At 34.8% G+C, this 27,337-nt stretch overlaps 1 protein-coding gene across 1 annotated transcript; it reads right to left on the bottom strand.

Moving 5' to 3' along the window:
* Window positions 1–6,040: 6,040 nt before the first annotated feature.
* On the bottom strand, window positions 6,041–27,204 carry LOC132560437 (Golgi to ER traffic protein 4 homolog). The gene is made up of 9 exons (XM_060225102.1): window positions 27,095–27,204; window positions 13,403–13,481; window positions 12,889–12,970; window positions 12,430–12,588; window positions 12,109–12,247; window positions 11,473–11,613; window positions 10,974–11,049; window positions 10,103–10,172; window positions 6,041–9,445 (listed from the first exon to the last, which is right to left on the bottom strand). The coding sequence occupies exons 1-9, from the start codon at window positions 27,202–27,204 to the stop codon at window positions 9,309–9,311; spliced, it is 993 nt and encodes a 330-aa protein (XP_060081085.1). The 3' UTR covers window positions 6,041–9,308.
* Between the last annotated feature and the right edge of the window lie 133 nt (window positions 27,205–27,337).

Raw genomic sequence — 27,337 nt, 5'->3', positions numbered from 1 at the left:
TTTATTTCTTTTTAACAGTGGAGACTCGTTAGTCCGGTACTTTTATTTCTGTTTACATAGGACATTCGTTAGTTCTGTACTTTTTATTTCTTTTATTACTGGACAATCGTTAGTCCGGTACAATTATTTCTGTTAAGAGAGGACACTCGTTAGTCCGATACAATAGATGTGTGTTTAGAATGGACACTCGTTAGTCCGGTATAATTATTTCTGTTAACAGTGGAGACTCGTTAGTCCGGTACTTCTTTTTCTGTTAATAATTGACATTCATTAGTCCTGTACTTTTATTTCTGTTAACAGTGGAGACTCCGTTAGTCCGGTACAATTATTTCTGTTAACACTGGGCACTTGTTAGTCCGGTACTTTTATATTTGTTAACAGTGGACTCTCGTTAGTCCGGTATTTTAATTTTTGTTAACAGTGGAGACTGGTTAGTCCGGTACTTTTATTTCTGTTTACATAGGACATTCGTTAGTTCTGTACTTTTTATTTCTTTTATTACTGGACAATCGTTAGTCCGGTACAATTATATCTGTTAAGACAGGACACTCGTTAGTCCGATACAATAGATATGTATTTAGAATGGACACTCGTTAGTCTGGTACTTTTATTTCTGTTAACAGTGGACTCTCGTTAGTCCGATATAATATATGTGTGTTTAGAATGGACACTCGTTATTCCGGTACAATTATTTCTGTTAACAGTGTACTCTCGTTAGTCCGGTTCTTTTATTTCTGTTAACAGTGTACTCTCGTTATTCGGTACTTTTATTTCTGTTAACAGAGGACACTCGTTAGTCCGGTACTTTGATTGCTGTTAACACTGGACACTAGTTCGTCCGTTAAAATTATTTCTATTAACAGTGGACTTTCGTTAGTCCTGTTCTGTAAAAAGTGGGCACTCATTAGTTCGGTACTTTTATTTCTGTTAACAGTGGACACTCGTTAGTCCGATATAATATATGTGTGTTTAGAATGGACACTCGTTAGTCCGGTACAATTATTTCTGATTAGACATTCCTTAGTGTGTTATAATTATTTCTGTAAACAATGAACACTTGTTAGTCGGGTACTTTTATTTATGTTAACAGTGGACACTCGTTAGTCCCATACAGTATATGTTGTGTTGAGAATGGACACTCGTTATTCCGGTACAATTATTTCTGTTAACAGTGGACTCTCGTTAGTCCGGTACTTTTATTTCTGTTAACAGTGGACACTCGTTAGTCCCATACAGTATATGTTGTGTTGAGAATGGACACTCGTTATTCCGGTACAATTATTTCTGTTAACAGTGGACTCTCGTTAGTCCGGTACTTCTTTTTCTGTTAACAGTTGACATTCATTAGTCCGGTACTTCTATTTCTGTTAATAATTGACATTCATTAGTCCTGTACTTTTATTTCTGTTAACAGTGGAGACTCCGTTAGTCCGGTACAATAATTTCTGTTAACACTGGACACTTGTTAGTCCGGTACTTTTATATTTGTTAACAGTGGACTCTCTTTAGTCCGGTATTTTAATTTTTGTTAACAGTGGAGACTGGTTAGTCCGGTACTTTTATTACTGTTCAGAGTGGACACTCGTTAGTCCGGTACTTCTATTTCTGTTAACGTTGGACTCTCGTTAGTCCGGTACGTCTATTTTTGTTAACAGTTGACATTCATTAGTCCTGTACTTTTATTTTTGTTAACAGTGGAGACTCGTTAGTCCGGTACTTATATTTCTGGTAACACTGGAAATTCGTTAGTCCGGTACTTTAATTTCTGTTAACACCGGACACTCGTTAGTCCGGTACTTTTATTTCTGTTAACAATCGACACTCGTTACTCCGGTACTTTTATTTCTGTTAACAGTGGACTCTCGTTAGTCCAGTTCTTTTATTTCTGTTAACAGAATAACGAGTGGTCACTGATAACAGAAATAATTGTACAGGGCTAACGAGTGTCCACTGTTCTTTTATTACTGGACAATCGTTATTCCGGTACAATTATATCTGTTAAGACAGGACACTCGTTAGTCCGATACAATATATATGTATTTAGAATGGACACTCGTTAGTCTGGTACTTTTATTTCTGTTAACAGTGGACTCTCGTTAGTCCGATATAATATATGTGTGTTTAGAATGAACACTCGTTATTCCGGTACAATTATTTCTGTTAACAGTGGACTCTCGTTAGTCCGGTTCTTTTATTTCTGTTAACAGTGGACTCTCGTTTGTCCGGTACAATTATTTCCGTATGTAGCAGACACTCGTTATTCGGTACTTTTATTTCTGTTAACAGTGGTCCATCGTTAGTCCGGTATTTTATTTCTGTTAACAGTGGATACTCGTTAGTTTGGAACTTTTATTTCTGTTAACAGTGGACACTCGTTAGTCCGGTACAATTATTTCTGATTAGACATTCCTTAGTGTGTTATAATTATTTCTGTAAACAATGAACACTTGTTAGTCGGGTACTTTTATTTATGTTAACAGTGGACACTCGTTAGTCCGATATAATATATGTGTGTTTAGAATGGACACTCGTTAGTCCGGTACAATTATTTCTGATTAGACATTCCTTAGTGTGTTATAATTATTTCTGTAAACAATGAACACTTGTTAGTCGGGTACTTTTATTTATGTTAACAGTGGACACTCGTTAGTCCGATATAATATATGTGTGTTTAGAATGGACACTCGTTAGTCCGGTACAATTATTTCTGATTAGACATTCCTTAGTGTGTTCTAATTATTTCTGTAAACAATGAACACTTGTTAGTCGGGTACTTTTATTTATGTTAACAGTGGACACTCGTTAGTCCGATATAATATATGTGTGTTTAGAATGGACACTCGTTAGTCCGGTACAATTATTTCTGATTAGACATTCCTTAGTGTGTTATAATTATTTCTGTAAACAATGAACACTTGTTAGTCGGGTACTTTTATTTATGTTAACAGTGGACACTCGTTAGTCTGATACAATATATGTGTTTAGAATGGACACTCGTTATTCCGGTACAATTATTTCTGTTAACAGTGGACTCTCGTTAGTCCGGTACTTTTATTTCTGTTAACAGTGGACACTCGTTTGTCCGGTACAATTATTTCCGTATATAGTAGACACTCGTTATTCGGTACTTTCATTTTTGTAAAAAGTGGACACTCATGAGTCCGGTACTTTTATTTCTGTTAACAGTGGATACTCGTTAGTCCGGTACTTTTATTTCCGTTAACAGTGGACTCTCGTTAGTCCGGTTCAATTATTTCTGTTATCAGTGAACACTCGTTAGTCCGGTACTTTTATTTCTGTTAACAATGGACACTCGTTAGTCCGGTAATTGTATTTCTGTTAACAGTGGACATTTGTTAGTCCGTACTTTTATTTCTGTTAACAGTGGACACTCGTTAGTCTGATACAATATATGTGTTTAGAATGGACACTCGTTATTCCGGTACAATTATTTCTGTTAACAGTGGACTCTCGTTAGTCCGGTACTTTTATTTCTGTTAACAGTGGACACTCGTTTGTCCGGTACAATTATTTCCGTATATAGTAGACACTCGTTATTCGGTACTTTCATTTTTGTAAAAAGTGGACACTCATGAGTCCGGTACTTTTATTTCTGTTAACAGTGGACACTCGTTAGTCCGGTACTTTTATTTCCGTTAACAGTGGACTCTCGTTAGTCCGGTTCAATTATTTCTGTTATCAGTGAACACTCGTTAGTCCGGTACTTTTATTTCTGTTAACAATGGACACTCGTTAGTCCGGTAATTGTATTTCTGTTAACAGTGGACATTTGTTAGTCCGTACTTTTATTTCTGTTAACAGTGACCAATCGTAAGTCCGGTGTCCGTTAACAGTGGACACTTGTAAGTTCAGTACTCTATGTTATGTTAGTCCTCCTTAGTCTGGTTCAAGTAGATCTGCGCTGGTCGGATATTTCTCCCTGAACATTAAACACTTGTAGGTCCGTTATTTTATTTTTTTTTCTGTTGAATGTAGACCCTCATTCATCCGGCGTTTTGCTGGTGTTAACGATGGATCATCTTCAGTCTGATGCCTTTTAACAATTTGAACGCCGAACCCTCGCTAATTTGATCTTTTTTTCATGAAAAGTAGAACCACGTTAGTTCAATTTAGTTTCCGTTATAGAGGGCGTATGATGTGTTTACACTAACAAGTACGGACCGCCATTAATCAGAACCAAGGAATGTCGTTTTAAGTTTCGAATTTTGATTTTTGTGTTTTAATGTGTCATTTATCATCCTCGAAATTGCAAAGTTATGATAATTTAGATCTTTACATAAATCGTAAGTTTTCGTAACACATGGAATCGGTCATTGATCTTTTACATTGAACAACTCGAACCAATAAGTGTCAGAATACAATCGATTAAGATATTTTATTCTGACCGTTTTTGTCTCCGAACCTATACCACACGTTTCTGTGTTAATATACATTGTGTGGCCTTATTGTATCTAATAGTAACCGTGGAATGAAAAAGAAAAATCAATCGTGATAAAATTTACACCTATATTGTATAATAATTCAATATTCATTTGTTGTAGAATAAAGGAGCTCTGATGAGACGCGGACACGTGCACTTCAATCGCTGTTCTCTGTTAAAAGAAACAATAGTTCGATAAAGGTGGGGTGATGACAAACAAAATAATTTAAAGGAAAAACTAATGTTCTAGAGTGGTGAGCCCAAATCTTTCAGGGGTTTGAATTGAACCTTTTTTTATGATAAATGGTACATACATCTATGTAAGTCCTTTAACACAAAATACTGCGAGTATATCTTATGATGCATTCTGTGAAGTCTTGTGGAAGATGTATGTATTGATCAAGACTAGTCCTCGGTTGAGATCCGCGGTGCGTGGTTCGATGCTCCCTATCGGTTGCGGTTTATGCTCTCAGAAAGCTGAGAAACGGACCGGTCTATGCTGACGTGGCTGTGTCTTTTTGCGAGCCACTTTACCCTTACTGCTCTGAATGACATGCTGTCAATATCGCCTCTTCGAGTCATTCCGTAATACGGCCAGATGATGATGGAAGGGAGATAACTCTCCAAAGATAGCTAAATAATTTTGGGAACTGCTCCTGACGAAGTTGGTTTTCATTCTCTTACGTCCTATTTAATAGACGTTGAACACATAATATCAATATATGTCAACAGAGGCCAGTGAGTGTCCATTCTCCTAAAGCCCTGAAGGATCACTGTCTCTCACGTACACCGGCGAACCCAAGAGTAAAACCTGGTGCATGCTTACACATTAGCAACCCTGTGATAGGGGATGGACATAGTGCAGGTGATCTCAGGAGACCACTATTATGGTCTAGTGCACAACATAGAATTAGGAGTCACTAATGTCACCAAAATTCATCTTATGCCACCATACTGTATTAAAGATATTTGTCCATTCCTATCTTTGCTGTCCCCTTTTCATTTATCTATGTTTTTTGCTATTCTGATTAACACTCCTCCTTATGCAATATATGGTCCTGACTGTTACTTAACAGCCGTTCAATTTTTCTTTTTTGGTGTTCTGATATTCAAAATCAATTACTCCGAAACACTCTCTGGAGACGAGATCAAAGTCTTCAGCAGACAATTTTTTGTATATTAACGGTGAACTCTGTGAAACAAATAATCAATACCTTTCACCATTCACGGTTGGAAAACTGGAAACACGTATTTTTTGCCAAACACAAAAACTGTCTGAATGTGAAGCATTTAAAATCACTCTTTAAAACAATTCACAGTAACTATCAATAGGTAGTGAGGACATAGCTACTGTCAAAACAAAAAGCAATTCAAATCACTCTTTGAAATAAAAACACTGCAGCCAGAACAATGGAAAAAGCACAGATGATTTATTTATCGTAACAAAAAAGAAATCCTTCATAGAACACTCAATAAATACTTGCTTTTAACACACCACAGGGACCAGAATATATATCATTCCTAGGTTCACTATTACATATATTAATATCTCTGGCCCCTGTGGTTCACACTGGATATTTTCCTTAACATTGAAACTAGCATTCCAGTAGTATCAAGTTTATCCCTAGTCTTGTGTTGGGGATACAGAATACTCTTCTGCACCTAAGGTAGGCTGAGTGAAACAGATGTACTGCCTCCCTATCAGCCTATGCCTTTAGCCTACCAGACAATAACACACTTGCACATATGTTTCTACTTCCATCAAGGATAACAAGTCAAAAGATGAAAAAAAATAAGTGTATTAGTGTACCAGTCCTTAGTATAACTTGTTATACAATTTCGTTTTCTAGTCATGGTCTCATTTCACTGCGATATTTCATACAGACTTTCTGAGACAAACACTATTATAGTCAAAGTCATTCTAACCATGAAATATTATCTGAGTCATGGAGTTCATATAAAATTATTTCATAACGCTCTGTTCAGTCCTATTCATCCTCTTCAAAGCTATTTTTGCTCCAAATTAATATTTTGATGATGATTAAGTAGATATACATGTATCTGAGAAAATACACTGCCATGGAATACTAATGCAGTGGTACTTTAGTTACCCACATTTGTAGAACAGTACAAACCTTTGGACAGTTTATGTAGGCTTTTTAAATGAATACTATACTATACTATATATAACATGTGACTGGTTTTATTTTCAAATTTTTTTCTTGATCTAAACACATTATGCAAAATCTCTTTCCTTTCTTACTGAAATCATTCAAATAATTGAAAATATATCTGTGACTAAAGTACAAGTGATTACTTGTGAAATATGATCTCTACAATTAATTCCAATATTTTTACACATTTAAGTTTTCATTGCTATACAAAATTAAAATTCATCAACAAAAAAGAACATTGTTAATAATTCAATGTTAAATGTTTTGTTTTCAACCTCTGTTTCACCTTCTTATTTCGGTTGACTGAATTTAAAAGGAAGAAATGCTGGAATAACGAAAAACTAAAAAATAAAATTTTAATTTGCATTGCAGAAATTAAATGTTTTTCACTGTAGTGTTCAGAAGTATTTGATGAATACACAATGATGAATACACCAGGGTAATGTGAAGTCTATAATAATAACATCTAAATCTAGTATTATGCTATCGATATCATTGATGCCTACTGCCAAATATCTATTTATGAAATTTCTTTAACATTTTATATGTTTCAGCCATCAGAAAAATTCAGTGTTTATAAATGTTTTTTTGAAAAAATATCTAACTATTCATTATACGAATCATTCTACTTAATATCATATAGCAAGGTTAAATTGAGTGTTGTGTAAATTCACTTGGTGTATATGATAAATATGTAACTACATAGTTATTGTACTTATTAAAGCAGAACACAATGAATCATAGTATTTCCAACGAACATATATGAAATGCGTTTTTGGAAATATACTAATTTCTGTCAACCATTTCATCTTTGTCATAGTACAAAGTACCAGTTGTCTCCCTTAGTCATTTACTGTGAATAAAACTGGATTTTAAAAAGCACTTTAAGGACACATATCTTTATGTATCTCCTATTAACAAGTACTAAATAAAGAAAAATATCTTATATTTCAAACAACAAAACTTGTAAGATGGACAAATATTTCATTTATCCATACAGACAAATGTTCCGTAGACAGATATGCCTATGGACCAGCCATAGAGGTTTCAACCTAAACTATTCTACGATACTGTACAAACTATATTGCATAGCTGTAAAATTGAACTAGATTTCACTGAAATATTAGATACACTAATTCAGATAATCGTGGATAACTTATTTGACATAAATCTTCCCTTTTTATGTACTGCAATGTGATTAACTTTATATTTCCCCTGATAATTTAGATCCAGATGTTTATTTACTTATAGATAGTAAGGATGACTTAGATCCAGATGTTGATGTTGCTTTCTGGATCATTGTCCTCCAAATAATAGGAGTAATAATTATTTAGATCTAGTTATTCAGAGATTTTTAATCAAGAATATTAATACTAGCTGTCAGATTAAGAAACTTAAGTGTATAATTACATGAATCAAACAAACATTATGACAGACATAGCAAAAAATACATAAAGAACAAACATTGAATATCAATTACTCCGAAAGATCCTTCCATTTTGAGACTTAAATAGCTCTTCCTCAAAGATAGGGAGGCACTTATTAAAGATTGTTAACATTAATCAGACACAAGAAAAAAGTGTTCCCATTCCCTGTAGTACAATAGATTTCATCAAATTCTGAAAGTCAACAAGTATATTTGTAATAAATTTGTACCGAAAATTCAGTGTTGTGATTTTTACAAAGTCATAAGAATCATAATGAAAAAAATAAAAATCAGATAATTAACTTTGTTAACAATATCTGTAGGGATATCACAAATGACCTCCTTTCTGATACAAAAATCTTCTTTACAAGGACTTAAACAAATCCAACAGAAGTAATGCATTAAGGAACATGAAATACTTCCTCCCTAACAATGTCAAAGGTAATGAAATAACAATAGAGCTACCTGAAGTTGTATCATTACATCTCAACAGAATGTCAAACACTGTTTTTTAAATGAGGACCCCTATATAATTTGTGATACAAAACAATCATGAAAATCATTTACCACATTTTTGGATGATTACATTATTATAAAGGCTATTTTCACATGACCAAATTCAGAGATATTTAAACGATAAAAAATCAATTTGTGAGCTTCACATCATTTCTTACATCTTACAATTTTGTGAGTTAGCTGTTTATTTTATCTTATCACCTTTTTAAGTGAATCTTAATAAGATCTAATAACTTTAGATGCTGCGTACCAATGACAGCAGTAACATATCAAAACAACTAATTAACAGGACTTCACACACACATATATATATTATCAGCATGTGAATTTTCCTAATCTTAATGGGACAATTTAGAAAAGTACATGCATATATCATTTGTCCCAGGACTAGTAGACATATTGCTCACTGTGACAGTCTGTAAGATGTTATATACACAACACTAGGACCTACTACCGGTATATTACTCCAGCTTGAAGATTTTTTTTATTCTCAATGACTACAATTAGAATAATGTACCATTTGAAAGTTGTTTCTTAATCTCAATCACGCTGTCTTTTCATCATTTTCTATATAAATACTTATTTCAAATTCTAAATATTAAACTTCAAACTTAGTCCAAGAAAATGTAAAAAGATTTTGTAATGTCTTGTCAAATCCTAAAACAGTACTGTTCTAGAAACGATCCACAAGTAACATTTTCTCTCCAACTTTACTGCTCATTAAGGCTACATTGAATTCCACTTGAATGATTTAATCAAGTTCCACTTGGTTGATTTCTCGTGTCGAAGTAGTCATACTGCTGCCCATGCTTCCCCAACTGGAGGAGGACACCTGCATCATGTCTTCATCATCCTCCCCTCCAGAAAACAAACTCTGGATCAAGTTACCTGTAAAATAGTCACTGATCAATAACAGCGACTCTTTCCATTATCATAAACAATGAACTACTAGGAGATGGTGCTTTTGTGTGATATTTGGTGTAATGTGAGGTCATAATGAAAATGACAAAGGAGACAATCAAATCAAATTGAAGAAATTGGGAATGAAACTATTTCAGAAATTTTAATGTAATTTGAGAAACAGAATTGATTACTGTGTGTTCAAGATCAATTTATCTCTATATTTGTCTCAAATGAGATTTTATATAACACCAACACTGTATTATCCTATCTTCTTGTTTGTTTCAATTTCCTTCAACCAATAAGTATGTGTCTGTGTGTATTAGGGATGTTTCAGTAAAATATTTATCCCACGAAAGGACTCCAGAAATACAGAAATTATACCTAGGGTAGGTGATATATATAACATAAGTCCATATATAGTATTATCTTAAATTTAAAACTTATATCAATGGTTCTACATTGACAAACCCAAGGAGTGGATATCTTAATGGGAAATGCATAAATTACCTGACTCAATGCAGTCCATCAATGGTATCTATGTATAAATCAACTGATGTGATTAAAAAATATCATTATAAACTAATTAATGCAAATTTCATGGCTACATATACATCCATGAGTACATTTTAACATTTTACTTACCAAATAGACCCTGAGAAGGTGCCCTTGGAGGAGGAACTCCAAAAAACACTTGTCCAATTTTGTCTAAGTACTAAAAAATATCAAGCAAACAAGTGTATAATTGTCAGTAAAGAAACTGTTGCTTTCGTTAAAATCCTTTCCTTACATGCATTGTGAACATTTACAGATATCATTACAAAAATATATGAAAAATTTAATACTTTCATAATATGATTTCATTGGACATAGGTTTACATGTGTCTCTTAATATTCAAATACAGTTAAAACTTTTCATGATGCGTGACATCCTGGTCTAATCTGTTTTATAAGTTTTAAGGATATAAATTTATTTTGCACTATTTTCATGATAAAGTTAACATTTAAATCAGTTCCTTTCACCTTTCTATATGAAGCATCCTTCCACAAAGTAGGCAATTCAAATTTTTCACCTTTCTATATGAAGCATCCTTCCACAAAGTAGGCAATTCAAATTTTTCACCTTTCTATATGAAGCATCCATCCACAAAGTACACAATTCAAATTTTTCACCTTTTTATATAAAGCATCCTTCCACAAAGTAGGCAATTCAAATTTTTCACCTTTCTATATAAAGCATTCTTCCACAAAGTAGGCAATTCAAATTTTTCACCTTTCTATATAAAGCATCCTTCCACAAAGTAGGCAATTCAAATTTTTCACCTTTTTATATAAAGCATCCTTCCACAAAGTAGGCAATTCAAATTTTTCACCTTTCTATATAAAGCATCCTTCCACAAAGTAGGCAATTCAAATTTTTCACCTTTTTATATAAAGCATCCTTCCGGAATATAGGCAATCAAATTTCAGAATATATCACTAAATACAAGGTAAACATCACAGGATAATTTCTTACCTCTTTATATGTAGGATCTCTCTTTATAGACGTCTCATATTTTTCACATAAGATAGTAAATACTGTAAGGTGTCCCCTGTCAACATCAGATAACATAATTAGTGCTAACAACATAAGAAGCAGCAGTACTTATCATACATGGAAATAGCAATTAATATTTTTTGCATGAGAGATGCTTGTAACATGGTCACTTTCGATGATCGATTTGACCAGGGTTGTGTGTGCTCATTAAATAAGAATGAGCCTGTTATCTTATTTTGCTTTCTGGCCAGCTTCAACAAAGTAATTTGTAAAAATATCTGGAGGTCCATCGTGAAATGTTACATTTAAAGAAATTACTAACCATTTTTTCTTTGCATGAACCGAAGAGGCTTAAGTCTAAGGATGCCTGAGTTAAAAAGTAGGGAAAATATATAAACAAAATGAATTCCTTTTAGTGTAACTTACCTTAAAAGTGCTACAAAAATAGAGGAAATTGTTTTCAGACAATATTACTTACCCTTCCAGTGCTAACAACAGGAACCATATGAAGTTGAGTAACGGATGGACGTAAGGTGATCCCCGTCTCACCTGAGGGTGGTTTTGTGTGTATGTCTGAAAGGCATCATTTGCCGTTTCTTTATTCTGGAGACACAAATATCTGAAATGTACAAAACAATTAATTACTGCACAAATGAAACACAATCAAGAATGATTTGTAAATGGTGATGTTGATCCACAAACTTGAAAACTCCAATTTTTTTCTTTTTCTTCAATTTTCCTGATCAGCGTATGTTCACTAGCTATTGAATATTGGTATTTGAGAATAAATTCAGAAGGGTTTAAGGCTTTAAGATTTCTATATGACTAAATATTATTACCCAACTATATATTATTACCCAACTATATGACTAAATATTATTACCCAACAAGTTAAGATGAACTTTTGCAGAATTTCTTAGAATTTTTCTGTATTAACACTTGAACATGGCTAGTTTAAACCACATTCCATATTGAATTCAAAAAGATTAACAATTAATTATCATGTAAGTTATATTACAACAAATGACAATCACATCTGAACCCTCACATGTCATGATCCTCTATCAAAATTATCAATCAGCACTGAACACAACATTTATTGACGTTGCCTTACTGTAACACAGCCTGCGCTATAAACATGTCCACCTCTGACGTGTACCCTTTCATCAGATGATATTCAATCAGCATGGTTGCACATCCCTTGCCATCAGTAGAATGTAGGAAGTGATATCTGGCTTGGACATAATTTTTCTCTGCAATAACAAATTGAATATTTTCCATGTAATTCCTACACAAAGCCATGGTTTCCTAGGAAAACAATATAGTCTACTTCTGATGTTATTTATTGCCTCATAAAGGTGCTAAGAATACAGCTGTACTAAAAAATGCAGATTTCCAAAGACAACAAGAAGTCTATTCCTAACTGCTATTTTACCTTCCCAGAACAGTCTTCCAATCCTTTGGTGTAAGTCAGGGTGTCCAAGTTTGTGCCGCTGGTTGTCTGTTTTAGTCGACCACCTGATTGAGGATACCATGTAATGGTGGCGTTCTGGACAGTCTGGGTTCATGGCACGGAATAACTTCACCACCTTGTCTGCAAAAGCAATTCCAGATAGTGATACAGGATTGTTTTGCTAACGTATCAGTATAAAAATTTTAAAAATATCTATTATGCAATTGTCTTGGAAACAAACTAAGAAGAAAACATTTCAAGAATGCAGACCGTTTTGGTACAAGTATGAAATCAACTTCAAGAGCTAACTTTTTCAAAAACTTAAAATTTTGATGAATTTGTAACAGGAAACATTCTCTGTTTGCTTTGATACAAGAACTGAAAAAATATAAGAATTAAAAAATAAATGGGATCTTCATTAGATCTGCAGAGAACTATTACCAATGGTGTCATCTGTAACAGGAGTCAAGGACGTGTTGAGTAATTCAATCATCAGCATGGCTAGGTCTGCTCCACTGGAATGCTGCAATGGATAAATTCATCCCATAAAATATCCTGTTTACATAAATTGGTAAGTTATCATTAGTGTTTCCAAGAAATGAACAGACCACAGTGATCCTTAATTTCATGCTCAAATAATAAACTACATGTATACCCCAGAATTTCAGACAAAATCTGATGTTAGAAGTATTTCAAATCGATAGTTGACTAAATCGTTCTTTTAATTCAGAAAACGAGCAAAATGATTTAGGTATGCAGTACTGTGTAAAACAGACACAAATAACAATAAAAAATGTGTTTTTGTAGAAGGGCAGGAGAAGAAAAGTGATGGAGAATTGAAAAGAATTAGGGTCTCATGTCAGTGCCCTATCTTAAATCTCAAGATCTACAAAGAGGAATTTTCACTCAGGAAAGCAAGGATAAAAATCTGAAATTTTAAAAGAAAAACTTGAACCTGGTTGTGTTGCAGAAGGGTCAAGGATCCATTGTACAGTAGATTCAAAGCTTCTGTATATTTCTTTTGTCCCTTATACCTGCAAAATAAGCACCATTTTTGAAAATTTAAAACAAGGTGAAACACCATGATGTAGCAGACTTCCTATATAATATGCCATGTACTTCTTACCTGCCATGTGTTAAATATAAAAAGGTCATTCTTATTGGGTTTTCTTGTGTTATATATGAGGCTAAAAATTGAACATATCAGTCACATTTTAGAGTAGTTCCTCAGGATGTAACAATGGAAGCTAAACTGCATCAAACAAGTAGATCTTGGCTAAAATTTGTCATATTACTACACAAAATTTCGATAGTGGTAGATCTTCAACTGTCATTTGCAGTAAAACATATCAAATATTCAATGACATGTAATATTAGATTTGTTCCTGTTAAATTTTGTCATTTCAAACAACATCTTCAATGGTTGGTCTATATATTCTTCTAATGTCTGGGATGTAACATTGGACTTGCATCAGTCACTTCGGTAAATAGGTCATCTTTTACATAGTGGTATTGCAGACGTGCGTCAAACAGCCATGATGTCATAAAACATATACTCGGTGCCAATGAAAACGCAACACTAAAATTTTGGACATAATATATTCTTCACAACAAGGATTAGATTCTTATTCTGCTGTATTTAGCCACAACACAATGCACTACAAAACTAACGAAATAATGGTCGAGTAATATCAACTCCTTGTTGTAACACAGGGCATTGTCGTAAAAGCATGAGTTTGCACGTCGGCGCTCTAAAGTGCGTTATATCCTTGCTCAGTCACTACTAGTGAAAACTGTAGTTACAGTCAGACATTTTTCCGTCATCAATTTTTTAAATTGTCATCATTATTTGCTACAAATGCCTCGACTGACAGACAATGAAAGACACGAAGCTTGGGGTATGCTGGCAGGAGGGCTTTCTCAGAGGGAAGTTGCCAGGAGAATGGGTTGTTCTACTTCCACAATCAATCGACTGGCAGAACGAGTGCGACAAACCGGATCCGTGAGAGATCGACCTCGTCCGGGGCGACAGAGAGTGACGACGCCAAACCAGGACCGTTACATTCGACTAAGTCACCTGTGAGATCGTTTTCAAACCGCGACAAGAACAGCTAGACAGATGATAGGAAGTCATGGCAGACGTTTGTCAGCTAGTACTGTGCGCCGTCGCCTTTGCACAGCCGAATTGGCATCGCGCCGTCCATTTAGAGGAAACGAAATGACTCAAATTCGCCGTCAAAATTGTCTAAATTGGACAAGACAGCGCCGAGGATGGACCCAACGTCGGTGGGCTGGCGTCCTTTTCACAGACAAATCAAGATTCCGCCTCAGAGGAAATGACGGTAGAATTCGAGTGTGGCGACGTCCAGGTGAAAGGTTTTTGGACTGCTGTGTAACGGAAATGGATAGGTGGGGCAGGGGCAGTGTGATGGTGTGGGGAGGTATCTCTTTTGCATACCGTACCCCTCTAGTAATTATTGACGGCAATCTAACAGCACAGCGCTACATCAACAAGGTCTTAACTCCTGCTGTTGTTCCATTCTTTGCTTGACACCCAAACATAGCGTTATTACAACAGGACAATGCACGACCACATACCGCTCGTATCACTACAGACTACCTTCAACAGCAGAACATCGCAACCCTTCTGTGGCTCGCGTTTTCCCCGGATCTTAGTCCGATCGAGCATCTTTGGGACCAATTGGGTAGGGCTGTGAGAGAGCGACCACGACAGCCCCAGACGCGTCAGCAGCTTGAAATCGCTCTTCAGGAAGAGTGGAGGAACATTCTTCAAATCAAAATTCAACGCCTTATTCGGTCAATGCCTCGAAGATGCCATGCTTGTGTCGCTGCAAATGGTGGCCACATTAGATATTGAACGTGGTAATTTTGATTTTGGGGGTATGGACATGAGTCACCGGAAATCAAAGTATTCCCATGATGTAGTGCTGATTGCATTGAGTGAATTTTGTTATGGACATAATCAACTTTTAGGTATTTTATTAAATATTGTATTAAAAACTATAACTGGTAAATTTTGACAGTAATTTAAAGGTGTTGCGTTCTCATTGACGCCGAGTATATATAGCAACATACTCATAATATGAGATAAATTGCTTTTAATCTCAATGGCAAGGACATAACATTATGACACAATTCATCGGGGCCACACCCTTTTTCTTCGCAATTCCCATGGGGATGCTTTGTGCCTAGTTTGGTCAAAATCCATCCCCTGGTTCTTGAGAAGAAGTCATTTAATGAAGGTTTTTACATATGACCCCTTTTACACCCCTTATGGGCCCCAAAGGAGACATTATCACTTTTTCAACTTACTTTCATATGTCCTTCACTAAGGGATGCTGTCTACCAAATTTGTTGAAATCGGTCAAAGTTGAATTTTTGACCCTTTTGAGCTAGTGGCCCCTATTATGGCCATGCCCTTTTTCTTCGCAAACTTGAAGTGGCTTCCCATGGGGATACTTTGTGCTAAGTTTGGTCAAAATCCATTCAGTGGTTCTTGAGAAGAAGTCGAATATGAGAAAGGTTAACGACGCACAATGCACGACGCATGACGACAGACAAATCATGATGGCAATAGGTCACCATGAGCCTTCGGCTCAGGTGACCTAAAAACACTAACAGAAATAGATATAAAACGTTCTATTTTCCAATAGTATGTTACAAAACTAAGACTTTCTGTTAATTACTAAAATTAAAAGTCACTGCAACCATTTTTATTGATATCTAAAAAGAAAGAATGTAAACAGTGCGGTCTTGATCTAATTCATATATTACCGCTCGTAACCCTGATGCTGCACTTGCGTATAAGCCTAGAAAGAAGCAATATGGTGGACGCAAATGCAAAAAGGCCACGAGGATCAAAAAGTTACCTTACAGAAAGTGCCAGAAAGCGTAAGAAAAAGGAGTCAGACCAGAAAAGAGGACAGACAAGAATTTATATTAGACAGAAGATTGATAGATGGCGAAAGATGAAGGGGAATCTTGGACTGAATACTGATTCGGAATTTGCGAAGCTGCTGCTTGACTGGTTAACTTAACGTTAGCCCTATTCTTATAATGTATCTGCCTGTCATTGACTATACCAGGTAATACAATATCCAGTGTTGGATGTGTAAATATGTTATGAACAACACATTAAAAGTGTTATCTGATAAATGTTGAATGAAAAAAGTTGTGTTATTCACTTGAATTTACTATCAACAACGTGCGTTTGTTGTTGACTGCAAGGTGGCGTCCAATTTGGGGTATTCATTTTAAGTGTAACAAGAGGCCCAAGGGGGAATATATGTCAATAATCTGAGGATTTTAAAATGTTGCAAAAATGTAACAACACATGTGCAGGACCATGTGTAAAACATCTGTACCAAGTTTGAACATGACCCACCCAATGGTTCTTGAGAGGAAGTCCATAATATCTTAGCCAAACAGGGGCCAGGGTGGCCATCTTGGAATTTGAATCGCCCCAAAAAAGTTAAAACACTTGCCAGGACCTTCTGTAGAATATTCCTATCAAGTTTCCACCTTTTTCCCCCTCCTGGGGCCCCTATTGGGGCCACACCCTTTTTCTTCGCAAACTTGAAGCGGCTTCCCATGGGGATGCTTTGTGCCAAGTTTGGTCAAAATCCGTCCCCTGGTTCTTGAGAAGTAGTCATTTAATGAAGGTTTTTACATATGTCCCCTTTTACACCCCTTACGGGCCCCAAAGGGGACATTATCACTTTTTTCAACTTAATTTCATATGTCCTTCACTAAGAGATGCTGTCTACCAAATTTGGTTGAAATCGGTCAAAGTTGAATTTTTTACCCTTTTGAGCGCCCCCTAGTAAGGCCGTTTTTGATCCGATATTTTTTCATTCGCAAACTTTGTAGACGTTGCCATAAGGACCCTAAATACTAAATATGAATTTAATCTGACTGTTGGTTCATGAGAAGAAGATTTTTAAAGATTTACCTAATTTTACCCCCTTTTTCCTCCTCCTGGGGCCCCTTTTGGGGCCATGCCCTTTTTCTTCGCAAACTTGACGCGGCTTCCCATGGGGATGCTATGTGCCAAGTTTGGTCAAAATCCATTCAGTGGTTCTTGAGAAGAAGTCCAATATGTGAAAAGTTAATGACGCATGACGACAGACAAATCATGATGGCAATAGGTCACCATGAGCCTTCGGCTCAGGCGACCTAAAAATATGACGGTACTGGTGTTACTGTGAGAATAACTACCGTGATGATAAACATAACCTTCATAATAAACAAATAGATACATTTTGAATGGTAAACAATATCTAATTAATGTGTACAGACAAAGTATCAATTCCTGTGCATTTCTGCACAATGAGTTTTTCTCTTTTCCGATTGTAATTAACCCCACAATTGACATAGACAATTCTCGCATGACAAGCCAAAACGAAACGAATTATTATGACTGATTGTTAAAAATTATATATTATAACACTATAAAATAATTTATTGCAAACAAGAATTAGCAGAAAGGCCCAAAAGCAAGTGTCATACATAAGACATGTGCGTTTGTTTACACTTTCCTCGTAATCCATTTTTTCTTTGTGGCGGAAGTAAATGACAAGCCATGTGACCCACTCGGCTTTCTTCGTAATAAACCGAGAGTGAACATGTTTATAAACAATAGTCAAGATAAACAATGTTCCGATGCTGAAAATATGTACAAAAACAACAAATTTGACGTTATAGGCGTGTGTATCGCTTTATTCCCGATGTTGAAATTTAAGGTGATAGCTGCTTTAACACTGAATTCCTCCTCATAAACAAATGTACAAATCTGGCTTTGGTCTTTACATTTTTATCTGAATTTCAACATTAAGTATTTACGGAGGAGTAGAATCAGACTTAATATATATGCATTTGATGGAAGTTGACAACTAACCATAATAATAACAAGAGATCCCAGAGGGATCTTGGCACCCACCATTTGAGGATCTGTTTTCAGTTCTTGAAGATTTGTTTATTTTTTTTTTGTGTTACAGGTTTTGTAAATGTTCATGAACTGGTCTTCGTTGAATGTACTCAATAATGGTACAAGACATTTTTATTAAGCACCTTTTAGCAAATATCACTTGTAAAAGATCCCAAAGTATTATTAGATAGCAGTCAGTTACAGGTGGATAATGGACATGGTCTTGAATCAATATTATAGAATATTGAAGAAAATATGCTTGTGCTGTATTACTGTCGACATCCAAGATGGCTGCCTGTGGGCCAACTTGATTTCAAATCAGTCCAAAAAAAGTACAATGCACAACTAGGGACCAAGGGAAACCAATACCTATCAAATATCAGAAGTATCCATCCAGTACTTCCTCAGAAATAGCGCTAACAAACTTTTACTTCCAAAATCCAAGATGGCCGTCTGTCAGCCATCTTGAATTCAAATCAGTCAAAAAAAGGTACAATGCACAACTAGGGACCAAGGGGAACCCGCATATGAAATTTGAGACAGATCCATCCAGTACTTTCCCAGAAATAGCGGTAACAAACTTTTACTTCCAAAATCCAAGATGGCTGCCTGTCAGCCATCTTGAATTCGAATCAGTCCAAAAAAGGTACAATGCACAACTAGGGACCAAAAAAGGTACAATGCACAAACTTTTACTTCCAAAATCCAAGATGGCTGCCTGTCAGCCATCTTGGAAACCTGCATATGAAATTTGAGACAGATCCATCCACTACTTTCCTAGAAATAGCGGTAACAAGAATTGTTTACGGACGGACCACGGATGCAGGGCGATTTGAATACCCCACCATCTGATGATGGTGGGCTAAAAATGAAATGACATCCCACTTTATTTCAATAGTCTGGTGACTGCAATCTTCTAGAGAGAATGTCTGACATTAGTTTTTAAAGAGATGTATGTTATCTGTAAGTTCTAAGTGTAAGCGTAAATATAGCTATGTCTGTGATCTACAAGGGAATTACCAGCGAATAAAACCTAAGCAAATTAATATCAACAAAGAGATGTTATGCAAAAATGTTGGAGGAAAGAAAAAAGTTTGGTAGTGAAAATAAGAGGCCCAGAGGGCCTGTATTGCTCACCTGGATTTTTATGATCAACAGTACTAAATCTGTGCATATGTCCCACAGTAGATGCTTAAAGCAATATGACAAATTACTCCATATAGGTTCTGTCCCTTAGTAGTCAGCCCCCTAATCTATGCAATGTTGAATTGAGAATTTCTTATGATGTTTCCAGTCAAATATAATTGATAGCTTTCTTTTGAATCAAGGAAAGAAGATGGTCACACAATATAGAAGAAAAACTCTTAGTTATAGCTGGACAGATGACCCTGGACAGCTGAAGCTTACTTGCCCTTTAGATCATTGTTTACAAACACAGATACAACATATTTGAGACTTGCACAAGTCAGCAATATATAGCAACAATTAAATATAAAGACATGAAAAATTAAGGTACATGCAATTATAAACCATAATCCTAATTCAAAACCAATAATAAAATGTTTCATACATATCATTAGTGATGTCACCATGGTCAGTTAAGCCCCGGTTACTGGAGATATACTGATAACAGTTTACTGTATGCCTATAAACACTACATATCAAATGGGATAAACTTAGAATTTCTTATCTATTTATGCTATAATTATGAAGAATCTTAAATCAAAATGAAGCTCTTGCAATTCTCTTTCTGATCATGTTTTCTGTATTTTAATGCTAGAACATAAGTAATTGGGTAACATGTAGTTTTTTAAATTACTTAGCTCAGGCCCTCAGACCTCCAGGGGGCTTGGCCTAATCTATTTTTTTTTTTGTAACAGTGTGACAGCACTGTGAAAGGTCTTTATAATAATCTATTCCAAATTATGCCAAGAAAACTACCAGCCAAATATGTCCTATTCATTAAGTCAATTGTATATAACCCTTTTCTGGCCAAATATGACGGCTTTTTGGTTAATCATAAGAAGTTGACTAACTATTTTAGCAAATTTAACCACAATGACCTTAAATATCATTATGGGTCAATCTATTTATCCACACATAATTTGGGCACCATTAAGGGAACCTTTTGGCTAAATATTATGATAATAGGCCTTTATGTTAATCAGAAAATGTTCAAAGGTTTAACACATTTGACTGTTGTGACCTTGCATATAGGTGATGGTCATTTCTGTTCTCAAATATTACCGGGCATCATTGAGAACCTATTTTAGAATGATATCACTGTCCTATATATTTTGGATAATCATTAATTGTAATTTAAAGGTTTAACACATTTGACCCCTGTGACTGACCTTGAGTATGGGGCAAGGTCATTTCTTTTTGCAAACTTTCCTGGACTTCATAAAAGGAACATAATGGCCAAATATAATGATTCTAGCCTTTTCGATATTTCAGAAGAAATTGTTTAAACATTTTAACACATCTGACCTCTATGACCTTGAATATGGGTCAAGGTTATTTCTTTTAGCAAACATTGTTAAGCTTCATCATAGAAACCTTCCAGCTAAATATAATGATTGTAGGCCTTCAGGTATTTTGGTAGATGTCGTTTAAAGGTTTTAACACATTTGACTTCTGTGATCTTGAATATTAGGCTGATCGGTCAGTCGGAAAACCTCACAAAAATTGCAACAAAAGAAATAACGGTATTTTTTCATCAAAATATATCATTAATTACTTGGGTAGAAAAATCAGCCGAAATCGGCAAGTGGGACAATCGATTTTTTTGCATTCAATATATCGGCTATTTTTTTTGCCATAAGCGTGATACCTATGGGCTGCCGTTAGATGGTTGCAGACGGCTGCAGTGATGACCAGCCGATGAAGATTTGGATTATTTTATGACGAGGAAACAATTTATTATCACAAATGAGAAACAGTAATGGTGAGCAACATGCCCCTGAATACTTTGCTATATAGTTATATGAAGAAAGAATGAAATTTAAACAAAATTGTCGGAAAGCTGATCATCGTGAGATTCTAAAAATAGAACAGAACTGTCAACATACCGGTAAAATATCAAATTTAGATATCTAGACATGAAATAAACTTATTTCATAGAGCTTTTATGAAGGAGTTAAGTAACTAAAATATATCCTGTCCATAACACAACATGTCAATTGAAAATTTCATCAATATCTAGCATATCGAGGTTTTGACAGAAAAAATAAGTATGGAAGCCCTTAAGCATCAAACATCGAAGTAATGTAAATCTGCCAGAATCTCGTTTTTCATTTAAACACGGAAGTTAATATACATTCCTTGGTGCTAAAATGATTTATTTGATATTTTCAGTATATATGGAATGGATACAACCTTGTCGCTTTGTTCAATCTGCAATCAAGAAGTTGGGTTTGACAACGCAGTTACGTTAACAGCAAAAGGGTGTGTTAATATAACGAAAGCTTATCAACTTAGACAAACCAATGTCTCTGTTGAACCTGGAGATAAAGTACATATATCATGTCGAAAATCATTCACAAACAATAAGGAAATAAACAGATTTTTAAATACACATACTGCTATTAAAAATACTTCTGCGAACAGTATACTTTCAACGACAGCTTTAAGGTCTCAAGGCACATTCGATTACAAAAGCCAGTGCATATTTTGCGGTTTAAGTGCAAAGAAATCGGGACTCAAACGCGGATCGAACGTATCTGCAATAAAAACTGATAATTGCGACCAAACACTAAGAGAAATGTGAAAACAAAGAAATGATGAGTTGGGAAACGAAGTTTTTGGAAGAATTCAATTCACTTCTGATCTGCATGCATTTGATGCTATATACCATCATCAATGCAGTACGAACTTTAGAATGTTCAATTCTAAACCAGGGGAGTCGTATTCTGCAAAAAAAGGATGACCTTCCACTCTCAATGAAAGTTTCCTTTATGCTGCGTCGTACTTGCGCGAAAATGCAGATTCACAAATCAGTATATCTGATCTTGTTGAGAAGGTGTCTGAACATTCTGGAGCAGAAAATGCATATGGTCAACAATACATGAAGGACCGTCTAAAAGAACACTTTGGAAATGAGATCGTGATAACTGAAATGAACGGAAAGCAAAACATAGTGACATTAACATCAAATGCAAAATCTATATTGCATGATTTTTATAAAAGACCTAAATCCAAAGACCAAGAAGAAGAGAAAAGTGCCATAATCAAAGCTGCTGCAGCGTTAATAAGAGAAGATGTCTGTGCTGTAGAAACTTCAAAAACTCACTATCCATCGGCCGAACATCGGCCGAAGAAATTTCGTCTGAAGAGAAACACATTGAATACCACCGTCCATCTATTTCTCGTTTTTGTCTTCCCTTATTCTTGTGAAAGATAAAAACTTGAAGATATCTTCGACTGGACATGCAATTGTGCAGGCTATCAAACCAAGAAACTTTTTGGCGCCTTTACAAATTTCAGTTGGTGTACAATTTCACCACCAGTTTGGTTCCAGATTCTTATTGGATACTCTGAATAAGCTGGGTTTTTGTGCTTCCTACACAGAGGTTCAGACATTGAAAGCTGTGCAGCAACGGTAAATGCAGAAAGTGATATTTCTATACAGGAAGACCATTGCATACAATACATCGCGGACAACGTTGACCACAACACTAGAACTATTGATGGCTTTGGGACATTTCATGGCATGGGTATGCTAACTCCGAATTACAAATTTGGAAAACCTATTCCAAGACCAATGATATCAAAGGAGCACGTGGTATCTTTGGCAAAAATAAATATCCAGTACTATGCAAATGAGAACACCAAGGAACTATTATTTGAACGATATTACTGTGCATGATTTGCAAGAAGAAATTTAGTAAATTCAGATTCCTGTGATAATTATTTTAACGACAACAGCCACTTGTTTGCCCGGATGTTTGTACAATTTTAACAGACATTATTTGAATTTATCATAATTTTACTGATAATGATTTCTTCAGTCAGTAGCATATTGGAAACATATTATATAATGACCAATGCAGAGACATTCCGGCTATATTTAACAGTCATAATATAGGAATATTCTTACACACTGTAAAACAATATAGAAATGCACTTAATTGTAAGTCAGTTTACCACAAATATACTCATATTTAGATGACCATTATTTTAAACGCATCTAATACAACTGGGGTCATTGATTATATAGAAATTGTAGGGTGTCCTTTATAATGACCTTTACAAAATGTTTCCTGCCAATTTTTACAGTCACTATTCGGGATTGATATATTGCGCCTTCATTATTTCATGGGAATGAAGTTCTAAAAATAAGGCAGTCCTGCACGTGTTCTTATTTAGATGACCTTGATTGTAATTTTCGCAAATGGAGCAGAGCATCGATGATTACATGCAAAATTCAAGGTGTCCTATATACTGACCCAGAAAAGGGGTTTCCCACCTAATTTGAAGGGACGATTTTTTACCTGTGTTTTATAGGACCCTGATCTATCAAAATATGTGAAAAATACATTTGTTGCAATTTTTTTGAGGTTTGGCTAAATCGGGGCTAAATTGACTAGCCTATATGGGTCAAGGTTATTTTTTTTAGCAAATTTTATTGGGCTTCATCAAGCTCAGCTATTAATCAAGGGGGAAATTTGTCTCCATTTTTTGAAATTCAGAGAGGCTGTAGGCAGGGAGAACCAATCGCACCATATATATTTATAATGTGTGCTGAAATTTTAGCTATTAGAATAAGGAACAATAAAAATATAAAAGGTACTGATATTGATAATATTCCGATTTTACTTTCTCAATATGCAGATGACACTACACTTATTTTGGACAGTATAGAGAGATCACTTAAAGAATCAATAGATGAACTAAAAGCTTTTGCAAAAATATCTGGATTAAAATAAACGTTTCTAGAACGCAGGCTATTTGGATTGGGAGTAAAAAATATAGTGATGAAGTTGTGTACCCTGAATTAGATTTACAGTGGGGAAATAAAAAAATTATACTTTTAGGCATTGAGTTTCATGTGGATCTACACCGAATACCTAAATTAAACTATGATAAAAAACTAATAAAGAAAAAGGCACTTAGAATTTGGGAAAGAAGAATTTTGACTCCAATAGGTAGAATTCATATAATAAAGGCATTATTAATTTCTCAGTTTAATCACCTCTTTATCTCATTGCCAAATTCAGATGATCGTTTTCTGAAAAAGTTAAACACAGAACTGTACTGTTTTTTTATGGAAAAGTAAGGTGGATAAAGTCAAAAGAGATATAACTATTAAAAAATACATTGATGGAGGTCTAAAAATGATACATGTAAAATCTTTTATCGAATCTCTTAAGCTAACATGGTTAAGGAGACTCTATACAAGTAAATGGCAAGTGATTTTAAGAACTTTTGTTGATAATCATATTTTAGCTAACTGTGGACCTGAATATATTTCAATATGTCATTAAAATTGTAAGAATTTATTTTGGAAAGATATTTTTGAGACATGGATAAACTTAACAAATAAACACATTTTAAAACAATCCCCAGATATATTGGCTAAAACACCATTATGGTACAATAATATAATAAAAGTAAATATAGGGACTGGTACAATAAGGGTATAATTATCAGTGACTTAATCAATAGAGACACTAATTACAAAATATATACAATATACAAAATGCCTTTTCAAATTACCAAAAATTCAAAATTACAATGGCTTCAATACAGAATCAATCAACATATTCTAACAACAAACTCATTCTTATTTAAGGCAGGAATAGCTGATAGTCCCTATTGTAATTTTTGTAAAACATATGGAAATAATAGAACATACCCTATGGGAATGTGATAAGGTTCAGGATATGTTACAAAATTTTGAATTTTTAATAGATGCTTTAATGATCCCTTTTGCTCATAATATAGAGACTTTTATCTTTTAACTTCATAATCAAGAAGGTATAAGAACATCAATAGACAGCACAATTATTTTAATTATAAAACAATATATTTATTCATCAAGATGCTTCCAAAAAAATCTATCAATAAATGGTCTGAAAAAAGCAATCAAGGACAACTACATTACACAAAACTACATTGCAGCAGGTAAAGATAACACATACAATAACAATTTTCAAAATGATTGGAAAAAAATGGCAAAATTTAATTACTATCTCCTGAATCTTCAATTTGCTGAATTTCACTTTTAAGACTTATGTATATCATTGATAAATTGTATAGAAATTATTAACATCTATTCTTTTTCATTGGAAATACAAATATTTTAACAAAATTTGCTATAACTGTATAATATGACATTTGTCACTGACATCACATATTCTCCACTCACTCCTGTTTTCCTTTGCCAGTCATAGATATAGATATTTACTTATGGGTTCCTGACATCTCTCTCTCTTTTCCTGACATCTCTCTCTGTCTCTCTGCATGTGTGTGTGTGTCTTGTCTTTTTTTCCCTTTTGTGTGTATCTGTTTTGTTTGTGTCCTTTTCTTACCCATGTGGGTATTTGTGTTTGTGTCTTTTTCTCATCCTCTTTCTACTTTCACACTTTCCTTTTCTCTTTTTTTCCCATGATATACTATGCAATGTAAACATTTGAGAATTGTAGTGAATGTGTTTGTATGAAATGGAAGTGAGGGAAATGTATGCAAGACTTTTGAACATTACAATTATTAATTATATTGTACTTTGCATTGTATAAAAAATTCTGAAAAAATAAAACAAATACAAAAAAAAAAAAAAAAAAAGAAATAAAATTGATTCATTTTACAACAATTGCAAAACATGTTATTTCAACTTATACTAATCACTCTTGTTGGCCCAGAAGTGCGTGATAGGTCTTATTGTGGGAGGAAACTGGTGTACCCAGGGAAAACCCAATTGTTGACAGGTCTGATAAGGCAGTAGATGCAGGGCTCTCGATCTGCCAGATTTGGGGCAAATCCCAATTCTAAGGAAAACACCAATATTTTTCCCAATTCTAAAGGCCCCAGTCCCAAAATGGGGTGTGAGAGCCCTGAGATATATATGTACCTGGTATCAGAAGTTCTCCACACTAGTCCCATGTTTCGTCAACAAGAACATATAGCCATCGATATAAAAGCTATACATTTATCATTTGCACATTTGGTGTTTGGGCTATTCGTTTTGACATCGATTATATATTGCCTCTCTATTTGTATTGACAATAACAGGGCTCTCGATCTGCCAGATTTGGTGCCGATATTCGGCCCCTTTCCCAATCCAAAATGGGGTGTGAGAGCCACACATTAATACATGTAATGTGATAAACTCTATCAAAGTCAATTGATAATAATCATTTCAATTTTTCTTGACATGATCATATTGTATGCGCACTTTACTGATACAATAACGCACCTTAAAAATTCAGAACCGGCCGTACACTCAAAGCATCTCATCGTGAATGAAACATCAATAAGAATCATTCACATCTTAATCGTTAATCTAATTTGACGTTTTATTTCAATGTTTGTTACAATCTACAACGTGGTCTGTTCTGTGCAGATATCTAAGGTTAAAAAGGGAACATGCCAGAAAAAGTTAGCAGACGTCACCGAAACCGTTCTTCTAAAATACAAAAAAAAGTATGCGCGCGTAGTACATACGTAGTAAATTGAATAATGTTGATGCTAATTTCTCACCTGAAATAAAGTGTTCTATACATCTGATGAGCTTCATAAAAGTTCCCTCCCTCGACACATGCTCTGCATTTCGCTACAACACGGTCGATGCCTCCGCTTTTCGTCGCCATCTTTTCAGAAGATAAAATTTCTACAAGGCTCAAACAAACGAAATACATGAAAATTGATCTCTTTAGATATAGATATACTGACAATAGTAGTTTATATAAATTATTGTATTTTTTTCTTATGAATATATTATTT

This window comes from Ylistrum balloti, unplaced genomic scaffold (assembly GCF_031769215.1).
Source record: "Ylistrum balloti isolate Yb309-2 unplaced genomic scaffold, AGI_CSIRO_Ybal_v1 Utg371060, whole genome shotgun sequence".
Taxonomy (NCBI): domain Eukaryota; kingdom Metazoa; phylum Mollusca; class Bivalvia; order Pectinida; family Pectinidae; genus Ylistrum; species Ylistrum balloti.
Note: the sequence above shows the minus strand (reverse complement) of the source record. Positions and strands in the feature narration are given on the sequence as shown.